We start from the raw sequence: 17,393 nt of genomic DNA, 5'->3' as shown, positions 1-17,393 counted from the left end.
GCCTAACACAGATTCGATACTAAACTGTAAAAAGAAGTGTTTCGTTTACACTTGCCCAGCCGAAGTGCTAACCAGCTGTTCATCAGATGTTTTACATTCATACTTTTCCACAGTAGAGAAACCATCACCAGCTTGATAGTTTACATTAGATTTCAAAGTCTTCAGAACTTTGGTCTGAACACTGTGGCGGGGTGTAATCAATCAAAGTGCTTTAGCATCCCCCAGTTTTAACGGAGTGCAGCTAAACAGCTCTAAATCTCGTCATGCTGTAATGTGAGTGAAATCCAGATTCTTTCAGGTCAATAATCTACAGATCACCTACACCACTGGCCTTCGTCAGCTTGTGTACAGAATGTGTTTAAAGTGAAGCTGTTTGCTACTCTGCTTCTGCTATGTATTCCACTAAACTTCAAGCTTACAATTTAAATAAACATTAGAGGAATATATAAGCACTAAGTAGGCCTACTTTTAATTTCATGCACCATTATTTGTTAAATGTTTAAGTGCAAGCTGTCTGAAACCAGAGATCCTTATATTTTATGATAAGTAAGTAATTTAAAACATCTCTTTAGAATTTTTGAAGAACCTGCAAGGAAAAGCGCCCGTACTTTCAAACTTTACAGGTAAAATTTTAAGAAATTAAATAACTGAGGATACCACTGTCCAATAAATTCCCAATGCTTTTGGGAGAAGCGCAGTCAGGACCAAGACAAATCCTCGTGTAATATCACTACGTTGTATTAATATCAGTTTTTCAGCTGGCTTTATTGTACAGGTAACGCATATAATTTAACATTTAATCCTGTCTGCCATCAAATACAAACTTGTGAAATTGTAAACTTGCAGTGGATAAAACGGGTTATATGAAACTTCAGGATCGCTTCATTCTCTTCTCAAATCTTTTCCTTTGTGTCATGGAGAAGACGTATCAATGCTTTCGTGGCGTGCTTCCTCCACTATAAAACCACAAAGGACACTACAAAGCATATTCTGTGATTCCCAACTGTCCAAACTCCTGCTCCTAAGAGGGGTATTTGACACAACATTTCTGAAAGAGAAACTGTCTGCGTCATCCTTCTGCAGCGTTACCTTTCTGCAGACATTGCTCATCTGTGAATTGAAGCACAACTTGAAAACACAAGAATAGACAAACACATTTCTGCTAAGGAAAGAACAAATAACAGATTCCATCTATGTTTTTCAGCTCATTATTTTCTAATACGTTATAAAAAGCTTTAAAGTACAATTCATAACATTGCCATTGATAAAAGCCCAGATTTCCCGCCAGTGAGATGACACAAACATTAAGTCTACATTCCGCAAACTTGGCCACATTTGAAAGGAATGATGAGTAACAAAATCCTCTGTTCTTCTGTTTGGAAGGTATTTGTGTTTACAGAACATCATTCTTCGACTGCGTACCAAAACTAGCGCTCTTCAACTAATGATATCAAGCCTGCTCAATTTACAAAAAAAATCTAAATTTAATTTCTCTCACCTCAAATTCAACCATCAATTGCGCATTATCCATAGTGAGCTGGCTCTGAGAAAGGACGAGAGAAGCACATCTGCCATTAGTTTGCTCATCACCTGCTGTTTAAACAGCACTCGCTGTTTAAGCCAGGCATTCCCTAGCTGGAAGGATTCCCAGGGCTCTGCGGAGACTCGGAAAGTTCTGTAAACAGGAAGCACCAAACTGATGGCAACTGCCAAAAGCAGCTGTTCATCCCTCCAACACAAGTAACGCACATTTTGACTTCTGACAAAACGTTCTAGCTCTGCTTCGTTAAAGCGTTGTTTTTTTTTTTTTTTTCTGGCTTTGGTCCATTAGAATTCTGGCAAAAGTTTCACATGACCACAAAATAGGGGTTTTAGAAAGAGTAGCAAGGACAGAAGCCATGCTATTAAAACAGGCTAACAGCCAACTTGCTATCTTCTTGTTTCACACGGGTAAGAAATCCTGTATCATACCGTATATCGTGAGATATCAACTAGCACATCAGCATCTATGAAAATTCAGAGGAAAAAACTATTTAGTATAAGCCTAACGTTAAGTGTAATGCCTTTTTTAAACTGTTGAGCTATATTGGCAAGACACAACTTTGTGTTCCATCTTCCGAATTGCCAAGATGTTGGTCTCTTCTCCCAAGTAACAAGTGACAGGACAAGAGGAAATGGCCTCAAGTTGCACCAGGGGAGGTTTAGATTGGATATTAGGAAAAAATTCTTCACGGAAAGGGTTGTCAGGCATTGGAACAGGCTGCCCAGGGAAGTTGTAGAGTCACCATCCCTGGAGTGGTTTAAAAGGTGTTTAGACGAGGTTCTTAGGGACATGGTTTAGTGCCAGAGTTAGGTTATGGTTGGACTCGATGATCTTGAGGGTCTCTTCCAACTGGAATGATTCTATGATTCTAAGATCCCCCAAAATTACACTACTGGCTACAAACAATACTATGTCACATGTGAACAGCAAGAGGTATCTGGATTTTGAGGTTTCCCTCGATCAGTCTTCATTCATAGGACAGCTGAGAGCAAACTAGATTTCACTCTTTCTCATCAAAACACGGAATCCAAGCACTTCACCTACACAAAAAGGTGACTGTATCTTTGTTGTTTTCCACGCCAGCACTTCCTGAAAGTACAACTGAGAAGATAATACACATACCTGCTGTTAGGCAACAAAAACTAATTAGAACATGAAACTTTAAAAAGGAATTTTAAAGCACTTTTTTTTCAAATTTTCCTGTCATGAAAAGTATTAATTTGATACTATAATTCTTTTCACTTTCCCTTGTTCTCTTGGTTTTAGTGTATTTTCCCAAGGCAATCTGACATCATGCTGCTAGTCTGGTATCTCTGTCTGTGCAGCTTCTCTCTCTCTGCAATTGATAGTTACAGGTGAAACAAAAACCTTAGCAACATTCAGTATGTTCTTAAGTCCACCATAAACATTCACACATTTTCTGTAAAGAATTCAATGTATATATCACTTGACAGTCAGTTGACATTTAAAATAAAAACATTTGCTATGCCAACTGATGGCAAAATGTATTTGGGCCAAATGGCAATAGTTACCAAAACGAAAAAAGAAAACCCGGAAAACTGAAAGCATCTTAAAGGAGGTACCTCAACTCAAAAGTTTCTGAATTTTTTGGTCTTTTATCAGGCAGTTTTTAGTAATTACTTTGGCAGTAGCTTTCCATTTTGTGTTTGTACATGCACTAACATGAAACTGCATGAGGATATGCACAATTTGTGCTTGCTTCTATTACTCCTACCACAAACAGCACAAGAAATCCTAAGAGCATGGACTAAAGATCTGACTTTGCTGAAGTTAGATCACTTCCACACAACAGAGTAGCGTTACAAATTAGCGAAGCGATAATCACAAGCATCCTTCCTAAAGGCTCCTCTTGGGTAAATAAATCCCTAATTTTGTGCCACTATGCACTGGAACAACTGATTAAATACAAAAAGTTATATTTGTGCTTCATGCACGATATTCTCTTCGGGGAACACACCGGGATTACTTCGTTCTGCATTCTTACAGCACCTAGAAATGGGTGCAATAGAGCAGCAGATTATCAAGTGCAGCCTTCCAGCGTAAAGGTGACTTGACTTCCCCTCAAACAGTCAAATGTAACGTTGTCAGAAGCAGAGTTTAATACAGATTCAACATTCTAAACACAAATAAAGAAATGGCAACACACTGCTTGCCAGGACCAAGGGCAACGGTTCCTGGGTCCCAAAAAGGAATGCGTATCTTCCTCTTTCAGTTCTAATTAAAACACCATAAAAATGAACTCTTGTAACACAGTGTACAGTAAGTGTTATGTTGCTCACAAGAAATTTTTAAGGCTAAAACTGTCTGTGGATTCTAAATCTTTAAAAATTGTAAGGGCTATAAAGACAACGCAAGTCAACATATCTGCCAGAAGCCTCATTGGAATCTATGCTGTCTTCAAATGTTCAGGCTTATACAGATATTTCCAAACTCCACATGCATATCTTGGTTATGGCTTGAAGAAAGAAAACAAGATCTATATTCACAAGAAACCAAACGGGTATAAATAGTCGTGTGTAATCCTCTCAAATCAAGGAAAAAAAAACGGGTTTAACTTACAACAGTCTTGAATGAAGTCTACTTCATTTTTTCAATAAATTAATTTCATCATGTAAATAGCAAACCAGAATCTGTCTGTCCAAAGCATTTCATTAAAACACGCAGTGGTTTTGAGGTCTATTATATTTTAAAGGGTTAACATGATTAATAATTTTTATTAATACTCCTAAATCACCAACTTGAAAAATATGCAGTTGTACACCAGAGCCAGTGATTCAGGCAGGAAACTATTTCTTCAAACCTCGCTGCGTAGTCTATGACTCACATAACAATTGAGATATTTCCGAGGATTTTTCTGTTAGATTTCCTGAAATATTCTTCTGTAGTTCGATTTAACATTTTTAGATGTAACACAACACTAACTTTGAAGCCAACTGCAACATAAGGCTACAACGGAAATCACAGAAATAAGTATCTTACCTTTATTTAACAGGGTTAATTGCACTTTAAACAATGTTACACAATGTTTAGGCAACTAGCACCATATACTTACCAATAAACTTGTTTTGCATAGTCTCTAGGAGAGCTTGGTGGGCATCTTCCGTTTGCAAAGCACATGAACATTCCCTGGCCAGTATGGTTCGGACAAGGTGCTCTCCACAACCTAAAGAAATATTAAGATTTGGAATAGTCAAAATATAGATATCACTGTGAAGAAACTCTGTCATTATTTTACATCCCCATAGCCAAAGTTGGGGGGGGGAAAGCATTACAGGTTTCTGCCATATTTTTTAAATTTTTATTTTTTAAAGATTGTGACACTGGGTTACATGAAAATTCAAGATGTCAGCAAGTTTTCCTCACAACTTTCCTGCACGAAGTCATAAACCAAAAAAGGTTAAGTACAGAAAGAAGGAACAGAAATAGTGAGAAGGAACTCCGAGACTGTCTCTGACTCATCATCTTAATCCAGACCCTGCAATTCTCTCCCAAATAATCCACTTACTAATCATTCTCAGAGGAATGATCTTGGATGCAAGTCTCTTCAAACCAAGAACATTATTAGTCAATGCCACAGTAACTCCTTTGCACGACACAATCTTCTGTTTAGTCCATCTGATTTAACCTTTTGTCAATGAAGAATACATTAATTCATCTACGCTTTTTGACAGGGTGGCTGCTCATTGGACTCCTAACAAAAATTCCTGTAATTTTTAAAGGTTTCTCTTTAAGAAACAACAAAGCTCCAGCAAACAACCACTTATTGCCTCCATGCTTTCTGTAACTATACCCCAAAACCATTACTGCTACTTTTGCTCTGCAGGAACACTTTCACACCGCCTGTTTTTCTCCCACACTCTTCTCTATTCCTGTAATGTGATTTGGGACATACAGCTGTGATCAAATGATACAGTGCATGTTTATTGTCAAAGTTTTCTTGGACAGGAAAACACATTGGTGATACCAATATGTATATATACACGTATATACAAAAGTCATCATACTACTATGCTTCCCATCTGTTGACTTTTTTCCTCAATGGCGAGGAAGCAGATGAAGCAGCTAGAAGAGGTCTAATCAAGCACCAGTTAAGCTGAAATGTGTTATCCAGTTAGGAAAAAAGGAAAACCACAGCTAACCAATTCAACAGCTGATTTTAATGATCTAAATCATCTGACAATTATTTTAATTATCTAAGTGACTACAGTTTGATCAGACTTGTAACTTCAGCATCTATCAGGGTCTAAAACTGCATTAGACAACAGAATATATATATACAGAGAGGTCAAATATAGCCAGTTCCCTATTATCTATATGTATTTCTAGCAAATTTCTCATTAACCATGACAACGTGCAAACACTGTGCTGGATTCCATACAAAAATCCGCTACAATCCAGTTGTTATTATTATATTATCTTTATTAGCTCAGGTGCAGAACTACACAAATAAATCCATCTATGTAGCTTCCAAAGACAATTTCTGGCTTGAAACGATCTATTAATAGCTGCTTTCACATGGCAGAGAGCTGGAGCTGGTATAAGACATCAGACCTAAGCTGGTTTCAGCCAAAGGCAGCTCAGGCTCCATGGCCAACATTCACTTCACTGGAAGCACTAACAAGGTTGGAACAGAGAAAACTGAGTGACTCTGGCTGAAGCCAGCCTAGATCTGGCAGAAAGAAAGAACCAATAAATAAACCCAACCCAAAGTGGCTCCAGCGCAGCCTGCTGAGCGTCTCATCGCTCTGCTTCCCAATGTGCTGAGTTTAGGCTCGGGCACAACATCTCACAGACCGTCTTCTTGTTCTTGCCACCACATTTCAGCCCTAATTAACATGGCAACCAAGAATCTCTCTGGTTACTTGTCACAGAATTACATCCTTCCCCTAAAAGGCAAAGTGAGTCCACAAACACTGTTTTTCAAAGACTGCTAATAGAGGAAAAAAAAAAAAAAAAAAAAAAAGATACGTCATCCCTCATTTCCAATATTAAACAAAAACCAAACAGCAATAAACCCCTATCGAGCATTATGTATGTGTTAGAGAATAAGGCCAGGGAACAGATTGCAGAAAAACTGTGTACACGTGTCCTGTAATCTTGGTATCTTCAATCATCAAAATTACACCTTAGTCTGGAGTTACGTATTCCAGGCAGTGTTTCCTGATTAATACAATTTGGTTAAACTGAATTGTTTGAAGTGAGGTACTTCGGTGTTGAATCAACATATAATTGGCACAACAGAAAGACAAGAAGTTCTTTGTATAGCAAACAGATTGAGTAAAAAGCAGTTATAAATCTAGAGAATGGAAACCCAAGGAAAAGAAACTTCTGTAATAGTTGAAAATGAAGGAGCTGAAATACTTCAAGTACGTAGCAAAGGGAGACAGTCCTTGAGAGCACAAGCAGAAAGTGTGTTTATTGAAACTGTCAAGCTCTCAAGTTCTTCAGAGCACTGTCCTGGTTAGGATATTATCTTCAAGAGGCTCACAGCTCAACAGCTGCTTACAGGAGGATCTATCTGTTCGGTGCCTCCTTCCTTCCATGCTCAAAAGCTTTTGACCACAACAGAATTGAGAGTTATCTAAATTCAAGATAAAGTAATGTATAAAAAATATGCAAAGCTGCAAAATGCATTTTACCCATAGACCATAACACGGCTATCACTTTTTTTTAAACTAAGAAAATGTATTCATTATGGAGTTTTGCTGTGAAGAATCCAACTAAATAAGCATATGCTCCAGCAAAAACTTAGCAAGTTGATTTTTTTTTCTTGAAAAGAATCCGTTAACACATTTCAGTATAATATTTATACCCTATATGAGGTAAGAAGCATGGGACTTAGCATGGGAATCAAGCAAATGAGACACAAAAATCAGAGTGAGCTTATGCAACTCCTATGCATCTAGTAATAAAACCAGATGTTACTACTTCACAATTTTTAAGTAATTCCTAAATTAGCATCAAAAAGACAATAGCCATTTTTTAGCATGATGTATAATGTTATTTTCCCCTAAGAGAATTATTTTATTGAAGAGTTCCCATAACATCAAGTCTGCTATAAAAAAAGAGAGAGAAAACTTAAGATGGGTTAAGAACAGCTGCAGCCCACTGATGTGATCCAGGATCAACCACAAGGAAAGCAGCCTTGCAATTCTACTAACACATCACACATCTCTACATCCCCACAGACAAAGTCATTTCTTTTTGTCATATTTATGTCAACCTATAAGGCAGCAAACTTACAGACTGCTGCTGGCAGTGCATGTAAAAATCTTTCAACACATCACATGCCAGCAATCTGCAGGGACAGATAACTAAGGAAAAGAATCCTCCCATCTTGAAAAGAAAAATTTGTTACTGCAGTTTTTGATGTAGGAGCATCTATTTTTGAACAAGAAAAAGAACTAAGCAGTGTTTCACATACTTTGACCAGATAAAGGCTGAGAAAAACAATTACCCTAATTATTCCAAAAGATCTGCCCTTCCTATTATTTCAAGTTAGAACCAAATACTACAGCGTGAACTGTCTTGCAGGTTTAGCAGACCTATATGTCTTTATAGTCTCAAACGGGGAAACACTGTAGATTACACTATGGCTAGACATAAAATAAATGTTTACAAAATTACAGTAATCAAAACCTAATTTATAACTTACAATATAAAGTTGCGGGTTCAAAGTTATAGTTCCATTCACTTGTAATCTAACCACCAGCATTAGCCGACTGCTGCAAAAGTTTTATTAACATGACTCGAGACAGCGACTACAGTCGAAACTACCTCAACCCACTTCCAAATCATGCACGTAAGCCGATGAAAATGTAAATCTGGTTCATTTGCTTAACTATCTCACATTATACTGCATTTAACTCTATGCATTGTTATACTCTGCTGTTTGTCACCGAATAATACTGAAACCAAACCAACAGGGACTCCTAGGAAGAATTTTTCAATTCTACATTAAAGTCTCAAATGCACTTGTTTCAGGAACTTTCCTGTAAGCAGAGTTTAAATCATTTTATTACCCTTTCCCAGATAAGACAACTTCTTCAGTAACCTGAAGCCCATTACACCTCAAAGACAAACACTTCGCAGTGACAGACCAAAGCTTCCGTAAGTCTTCACACAAAAGCAATTCAAATGGAGATGACTGGAAAAATGTACTGGGTTCGGTTAGTGCATTTTTCTGAAATAACTTTAATATAGTAAGCAAATTATTTTTCTAGCATTGTGCAAACATGTTGCATACTCATAACCCATCTGCTGACAAACTACTGCAGTCCATGCTTGCAGAAGTAAGTCCAATTAGTTGCTCTTCTCTAGGATCACTACTGGTGAAGTAAGCAATGTTTCTACAGAAAATGTGTAGTCTGGTTTGATAGAGAAATAAATACGTACATATATGCAAAGACAGATATTTTGATGCAAGTTTCTAGCCTCCTAGATTAAGGGGAAAGAAGTTTAAAAAAAACCAGATCCCTAAAGGCCGCAGAGGTCTATGGCAGCAATTTATTTACACATTTATTTTACGCTTAAACCAACACACTTAGCAAGAACCAGAATAAAAAAAAAGAAACAACCAACACACACACAAAAAGCCCACACGTAAAAACAACAAACGCATCAACAATAATCAATCGACCAAAACTCACCAAAAAAAAAACCCTCAGAAAAACCTATCTTCAACTGGAAGCTTCTAACCCTGCCTGAAAACTTGGAGATCACACAGAAAACCCCTGATGATCATAGAGAACTGATTTTCAGAGACATGTATCTTCTTGGATCACACCACAGAACAGCTTCTAATGCAGTGTTTCTTCCAAAGTGCAAAGCTGACCAACAGTGGAATATGACTTCCCTCTTCTGTAGGAATTTAAATGTGTAATTAACTTCTGGGAATAATAACCACTTCTCCTATTCAGACATCCCTCATTGATTCCTGCAAGATCCCCACAAGAACAATCTGGGAATCTACAGCCTCTTTTTTTTTTTCATAGTCTCCTTTTCTTCTCTTATCCTATTACAACTTAACAGTTATATATGTATTAATAGCCTTCTTGAGTTACTATTTAAGCCAAAAATAGCACAGAAAAGCAAAAAGCCCTCAACAGGTTTGGGGGTTTTTTTGAGCTTTAAGCACGGTAAGATGGTCATTCCTGCACTCCATGCTCCAGATATTGCTGATTAGTCAATTGGATCAGGCAAACCAGAAGTACCTGTTATGTTGTACAGTGCTGTGCAACAAGTGAGATACATAAGAGAGAGGAACCGATCATGGAAACGTGTTACTATTCTGACAAACAATAATTTTTACATTGTCATTTACAATTCTAGTAGTGGGCAGACACTCTAGAAAGCAACTCTTTGGTACCTAAGTATCAATATACGTCCAAGACGAAAAATGTATCAGGGCTGCATACCTTATCAGGCATAAACGTGAACTGCATACCCTACCGACTCATTTAAAGATTTAATGATTTTTTTTTTGTTATAGTCCATAAAGTTACACAATTTTAGTGTTTGCTGCATATACTTGATCATATTAGTACTGAACGAGGCCCAGCAAAGGCAAGCTTTATGGGCCCACAAAGCACCAGCCATTATGCTGTAGAGCCAGGCGCACTCTTTGCATTCCACGTACTGCTTGGCTGTGTGCATATAATGGTTTTTAAGCTCTAATTATTTTTGAACGTGTTGTTCCATTTAGCTTGTCAATAAACGAAACCAATGAAATTCAGCAGCGTATCACCAGGTAGGTACATACTGCAGCACAGCAGCTACAGAGACAATCTAGATGCTCTTTGGGAAAGTGTCAGCTGCTGAACTAGGAAACCAGGCAAGTCAGTGACATGAAAACTAGAGCTTAACATTTTGTATTTTTCCAACCTAATTGATCCTTAATAGTTAATAGTTCTATTGTGTAGTAATTTACTAGTTAGCCTACATAAGACTTTTGTAACAACCAAGTTAACAGTTGGTTTGGGATTGGTTTGGTTGGTTGGTTTGGTGTTTTTGTTTTGTTTTGTTTGATTTTCAGCTATTACATTAGATACTATTTTACACTACATACTATTCTGAAGAAAAGGCAAGAAACCTGTGCTATAATATTGAAATTTTAATCCAGCCTTCTGTACCAAATGCTAACTAATACTCTACTGAATTCATAGGTTATACAAACCTTAACTTGCTATAGACTTTAGTCCTTAATTTGAGCTTCATGCAAGAAACTGAGGATTAAATTACTGGGTGACTTCTCTTTTTCTATTTCTAATGCTTGAAATAACCACAAGAGGGGAAAGAACCTAGCACAATATAAGTTGGACATCTTATACAATGCATGCTCTGCGTCTTGTAATGTTCTACCAATGGAACCAAGATGACAAGTGAAAGGGAGGCCTTCTGCAAAGCCAGGGCCTCCGAGCAGTGTGTCAGAAAGAAATTGTTTTTCTGCTTCTTTTGATGGGAGATGCTTTCAAGTCAGGAAATTAGAAACAGGTGTGCCAGAGGGCACACACACATCCATGCGCCACACTGAAAAACACGCGTTTTCAATTTTCAGACATGAAAGAGACTCCTGTTGAATGGAAGGAGAAATGAAAATCTAGCTTGCTTTCTGCGCGCCATAAGCAGAGAGCTTATGGAGCTTTGACAAGCTGCTGGAGCCAGTCGAGCTATTGAAACATACGGTACCTCAAGACAAAGTGTTGGAACTTGTTTTAAAGGAGTACAAAATGGAAACTTGCCTTACTCACATTCATTTGAGAATGGAAAAATTAATCTAGTTTACTCCCCTGCCAAAGTATGACTCTTCTCTTTTCAGAAGCTGAAGACAGAAGTTACAGGTTATCTGTGTTTTATTATCTATTCCATACAGCAGAGTCTGAACCTGGTCCTGTTAAGTTGTTTCGACTTTGATATTATTTTCAGTTAAATAGTAGTGCCTATAAAAGAAATGTCAGTAAACAAGTTAAAAAATTACTATTTCTGCTTTATTTCCTGAATAACTTCTAGTTATGCCTAATGGAAACACAATGAAACCTGTGTTTTAGTACACTCTGGTTGTCATTACCAGCATCTCTAGAAAGAGCTGACTGAAAACTTGCAAGCCAATGATTTTAAAAAACAAAATACAGTACAATCAAAATATTTGGCTGGCAAGATATTGATACAGTTAGTTACATATTAAAATAAAAATTTAAAGTCCAATTCTGCAAAGACATAAAATGCTGCAGACTAGCATAAATGCGCTACAGTACTAAATTAAAGTCACACATCTTTTTTCTTTTTGTACTCCTATCAGCTGCTGCATCTTGCCTTCATGCTAGCAGGGGAAATTTTTAACTTACTGACCTGGTGCCAAAAAGAACACCTGCAAAGAAAGTCCTGTCCAATTCCTAGAGCATCGATCCTGGAGGGATCGATGGAGCACATTCTTGCTGCAGACAGAAAATTCTTAGATGATCAAACTTCTAAACTAACGAACACCCACTAAGAATATGCAAATGGAAATTTTTCAAAAGGCTGTAACTTCAGTAAATTTGGGTAGGTTTCAAAGATAACAAAGACAAATTCAGCATCCAGGCAAACTATGTCTTAATTAAAGTATCTTCTCTGAGGAAAGGTGAGAAAATACTTTCTATATTTTTAAGTTTTTAATATGGGCAAAATAAACTAAAATCACTCTGAAGAACAACTCATACAGCTTTTCTACAATTTGACCGATAAGAAAAAAAAAAAGGCTAAAGATTCATATGCCAAACATATGAATCCTTCACTTCTAAATAGTGGGAAATGCTAGATAACTTTGACTATTAAAAACAGCTATTTGCTTCAATTATAACACGAAGAATTTCAGATATACCTCCAAGAGAGGTTAGAATAATGAAAAAAATGTAGTTCCATTACAGAGGATGTGCATTTTACATTCTCCTTTACATTAACTATATTTTGAAAGATTAATTTCAGTTAAACTGAAAAGGAAAAAGCAAACTCTCTTTTGCCTCGGCTTTCATCAGAAGCCTTGTTGCTATTGATCTCTTCCTAAAAATACTACACCTTTCCAAACTACATCACTTTCATCATTTAAGATTTACAGGAAAGGAAGATAGCGGCTTATACATTAGCTAACTACACGTATACAATTATTTTCTCCCAATCACAGAAAAATGTTTAAAAGCAGAGTTAAGTTTGCCACCGTCTCCATTTCGCTTGATATCCTTGCACCTATTTCAAAGCATTTGGGCCAGACATGGCAAACAGGAACAGGACTAACAGCGTTGAGAGGACGGGACGGTGCTGCACGGCCGGCTGCTGCCCCCAGTAATGAACACCCTGATTCGCAGCAGCAGGTCTTCTGCAGGAGACACCACTTCCAAGAAGCCCGTGCCACTTCACGCTTACCATACATTATTACAATAAGTCCAATTAAAATTTCGAGAGGCAATAAGCACCCTTTGATTGTTGCATCCATCCCGTTCTGCTTCAAAACAACCCTCCCGAAGGCCATTCAAACCACTATTCTGATTATTTTGTGGACAAACCCCTCAGCTTTGAACACCGCGGTTCCGTGTTCACTTCTTCACGCCACCATTCCCACAAATCACCTCTGCCCGGTGCTTCCTCTCTCTCCACACAGCCTCGTGGTGGTGGTTTGGTTCAGACACCACACGCTGCAGCACTGAAGCCTCCCAATGGCATCTGGACACAGAGGCTGTGCTCTTGACAGAAGCATTCACTTCAGAGGTAAATATTGACCTGTCTGGAGATAGAACTTTCTTCCTTTACCCTCTGGCTCACTGTAACAATGACGTAACTCTTCTCCATATGCAGCTGCTTCATCTGTGACGCATTAAATTACCTATTATTCCCCAAATCTTACAGGATCAGACTGATTTTGAGAGAGAACACAGATTTCTGCGAAGACACTAACTGTATCGTAGTATCTGTCTCGCATAGTGCAGCTCAGGCGATCTATACAGGATACCAGATTTGCACGTGAAATTCCTCTGGAAGTTTGGAGCACGGACTCCGAAGGACACAGGCCAGACGGACAAACTGCACCGGCCCAGGTATCGGCAGTCACTGGATCCCAGCCCTCAACACATGGGGATCACAAAGCCAAAGTCAATTTATTGGCATTAAACCTTCCCTAAAAAATATTGACTCCACAGATTTGCATATTGCTGTGGTTCCTGTCGAAAATGAGTTTAACTCAGAACCTACGGTTCATTGGCTTCCACAAGGAGAGAGGGAAATGTTCCTGTTCCACTTTGCTAGCAAAAGCATCCACGAGGTACACAATGGACTGGGAAGGAGAACAGATGTGAACAAAAAGTAAAAATTTGAACAAGAAAAGATAGGGAGCAGAAGAGTGAACATACTTATTTCCTTATCAATAAAGATTTCAAAAAACAAGAGAACCCTTGAGCAGGGGGCTGGACTAGATGATCTCCAGAGGTTCTTTCCAAGATAAACAATTCTGTGATTTTTCACGATACAAAATGTGCTATTTTTCACTTCATGGAATGGTGCATCATATATATGTATGTATAACAAACACAGCTTTTACAGTATTTTGATATAATCCCTAAAATGCCTTTATGAGAAGAGAGGCCACTGCTCTTGACCAGAGACCTTAAGAGTCAGTCCTTTAGGATCCTGGTGAATCCACCGGCACAAGAAACTGTTAAGGAGTCAGGCACATGCTGCTTGTTTACATAGAATAGATACAGTCTACCTGCCTTCATTAAAACATGGCTGTTACCTGTATCTGATTTTCATTCAGTCAATAACAGACTCTGGGCAGGGGAGCAGAGCAAGACACCATTGAATAACTTCTCTTAGGCTGAATCCTCACCTACACCTCACTTCGGGTCCAGAAACCAGATATCCCTGCTGTTTGCTCAACAAAACACCACTTCAGGCTCAGTCCTCAAGCCCAATTATATTTGTTAACATGCTTAACTTTTCTGAAAGAACTCAATATATTGAAAGATTCTACTCCTTTTTCCTTAGGATTATAAACCATAACCAGGTCCCATTTAAATTCTCCCTAGGACATCACATCACTGTACCTTTCCTATATCAAATATTCTCCTCAGAGGGAGTAAAAGCTGGAGACTTTGCAGCTTTGTGGTACATAATTCCTGCATTTTCTAAGTAATGCAAGACCTTCTGTGCATCTTCGGAAATGCAACATTAAAAGGTTTGCGGGTTTCAATGGCTGACACACATACACAAAGCACATCACCCATTCTTGAAGAATGGGTAAATATGCTTTCTACTGCCTACTGTCGTAAAGATGTAAAAAAAGGAATGCAAATTTATTCTCAGTCTCTACATTTCCACTCAAAATTCCATTTTCAAAGGCTCCAGCATCAACCGTTTCTGTAAATTTTATATTTACCTTTATATTTTTAAGGTTCTGTATATTCAAAGAGAATTATTATTTTTCAACTTATCTCTGAGGAAAAACACAGCCTGCCTCTTACCCCAGTAGTATTATTTTTGGCACTGTTAGTAGAGGAGTATTCACAATCATCATGGATAATCCAACTGGAGAAGAGATTCCATGTCGCACTTGATATTATTTTGAATGAGAAGAATATAAACGAAGTCTTTGATTCCTATTACGTTCAGGAAAAAATAGGAACTGTTTTCTTAAAGCACAGCCAAAGAATGGACTATTGTTTCTCCTGTGGTCAGGGTTTGTTCACAAATGTTTTTGCTTCAAATAATACCCATCTTCCTATGTTTACATTCATATACCAACAAAAAACATTCACTCGAGTTCCAAGTGGCCTTAGGAGTGTGGTTTTGGCCTCTTTTTTTCGGGGGGGATAGGTGGCGGGGGTGCTTACAAGGAAGACTGTTTTGTTTGCGACTGTGTGTGCGCAAATGTGTGCACATGTGCACACACAAGGTTTTAAAGTCTCAAGATTTGTCTTCCGCTGTTTCTCCAAAAGCCAGTTTAGCTGTTCCTTACATTTATACCACATAAAGGCCACTGGTCATGCTCATCTCGTTAACAAGCTTTCACTCTGTCCCTATCATCATTCTTGCATGGAACGGCGCTTACATGAACGTTGCTACGTGTCATCGTTAGGGTTGCCCAGCTATCTTAGCTATGCCTGCAACATTCTCTGAATTTCTTGAATTTTAATACTGGTTTTGAGATACGTACATAATTCCTCCCATGTTTTTATACATATACATATATATATACACATCTATCTATCTATTTATACATATACATATATATATACACATCTATCTATCTATTTATACATATACATATATATATACACATCTATCTATCTATTTATACATATACATATATATATACACATCTATCTATCTATTTATACATATACATATATATATATATAAAATTCAGAGTTCATATGTTGAAATGTCTCCAAAAATCAATACAAAAAAAAAAAAAAAAAAGATAAATATTTTACTTGTTTACATAGAGACTGAATTTTACCCTGAGATTACAAAATAAACCCTGAATTTAAGGCCGGTTATTTTCACAGTCGTTCCTAAGTTCCACCATCTCCCCCATCCTGTCTTCAGAAAGTCTTCATCTTTTGATTTCAGTTGTTCCACCTCCTGTTAAACTATATCCATAAAATATGAGTTTTACAATATCCTGTGTTTTATAAACCATGAAGTAACTTTTGAAAAGCCAAAAAAAATAAAACCAAAGACAGTGTGGCTAAACAACGAGGCCAAGGCGCTGTTAGAGGTAAGAAAATACTGTTCAAAAAGTTGAAGTCATGCCCAAACAAGTTCAGAACCACCACCTTTGGCACGTTCAATATAAAATCATGATAAAAATGGCCAAAAATATTTGAGAAACAACTTGGTAAAGGCATAAGAACTAATAGCAAATCCTCCTTGAACATACAAAAGCAGGAAGCCTGCCAGCATCCACAGGGCCAACAAATGATCAAGATACAAAAGCATGTTTTCAAATAATACATGACCATTGAAAGAAAGCTACATGAATTTGGAAGTACTTCTAATGAAGTACTTTTATGGCAATGCCTTTTTTTTTTTTAATGAGGAAACTACTGAAAGTTATGTCTCAAACTGAAGCTTCAATAGAAGGATTTTAGAACAAAATAAATAAAAATTACAAAACCTACTGTGTTACTAACCATGCCATTTAAACGAACACGTTTTCCAAGAAAGCTTCTACAAAGGTAAACCATCACAGAAAAAGAAAAACTTTCCTAGGAAAATTTAAATAACTGGCCTTCTAAGTACAAAAACAAAAAGAGAAATCTTGAGGAATCATCCTGACCTATTAAAGGCAGAGATATCTACAGCTTATAAAGACCCAATATCACAAATTGCTGAAAGTTTGGAGAAGACAGTGAAGGTGCTTTTCCTTGTCCCATGTTTTTCCTTGGAGACCTGCAAACATCCTCTCTATCTGAAACAGGACACCAAACTATCTGGAGTTGTGGCTCGATCCAGTCTGTCCGTTCTTACATTCCTGCCAACTCTGCATGGATTTCAATATGCAAGAGTTTGGATTCTGTATACGTGGAATTAGGATTTCAAAATCTCCCCACACCAGAGGTTTTCCTCAACTGGTTTGACCTCTTGCTGCTCATAGCCTCCAAAACTCAAAGGCATGACCAACTTCATAAGTATGGAAGCAAAATAGTTTAGAAAACCTGGCCATTAAAAATTGCTTGTATTAGAAAGTGATGCCAAAGAACATCCTTTTTCAAGACCAAATACAGAGCTCGATATAATAAAACCAAGGTTTGAATTTCTTCCCCCAGCTATCACTAATACTAAGTTTAAAAGCCTAAAA

At 37.6% G+C, this 17,393-nt stretch overlaps 1 protein-coding gene across 1 annotated transcript in view; it reads right to left on the bottom strand.

Moving 5' to 3' along the window:
- The window catches only part of TASP1 (taspase 1), an 80,000-nt gene that overhangs the window by 18,456 nt on the left and 44,151 nt on the right, over positions 1-17,393 (bottom strand). Inside the window, exon 11 of the mRNA XM_065631827.1 lies at positions 4,617-4,727. Within this exon, the coding sequence (XP_065487899.1) occupies positions 4,617-4,727 (111 nt within the window). The remainder of the gene's footprint in view (positions 1-4,616; positions 4,728-17,393) is intronic.

Source organism: Caloenas nicobarica, chromosome 3 (genome assembly GCF_036013445.1).
Source record: "Caloenas nicobarica isolate bCalNic1 chromosome 3, bCalNic1.hap1, whole genome shotgun sequence".
Taxonomy (NCBI): Eukaryota; Metazoa; Chordata; class Aves; order Columbiformes; family Columbidae; genus Caloenas; species Caloenas nicobarica.
The sequence above is the reverse complement of the archived record's forward strand: the minus strand, read 5'-3'. Positions and strand labels throughout refer to the sequence as shown.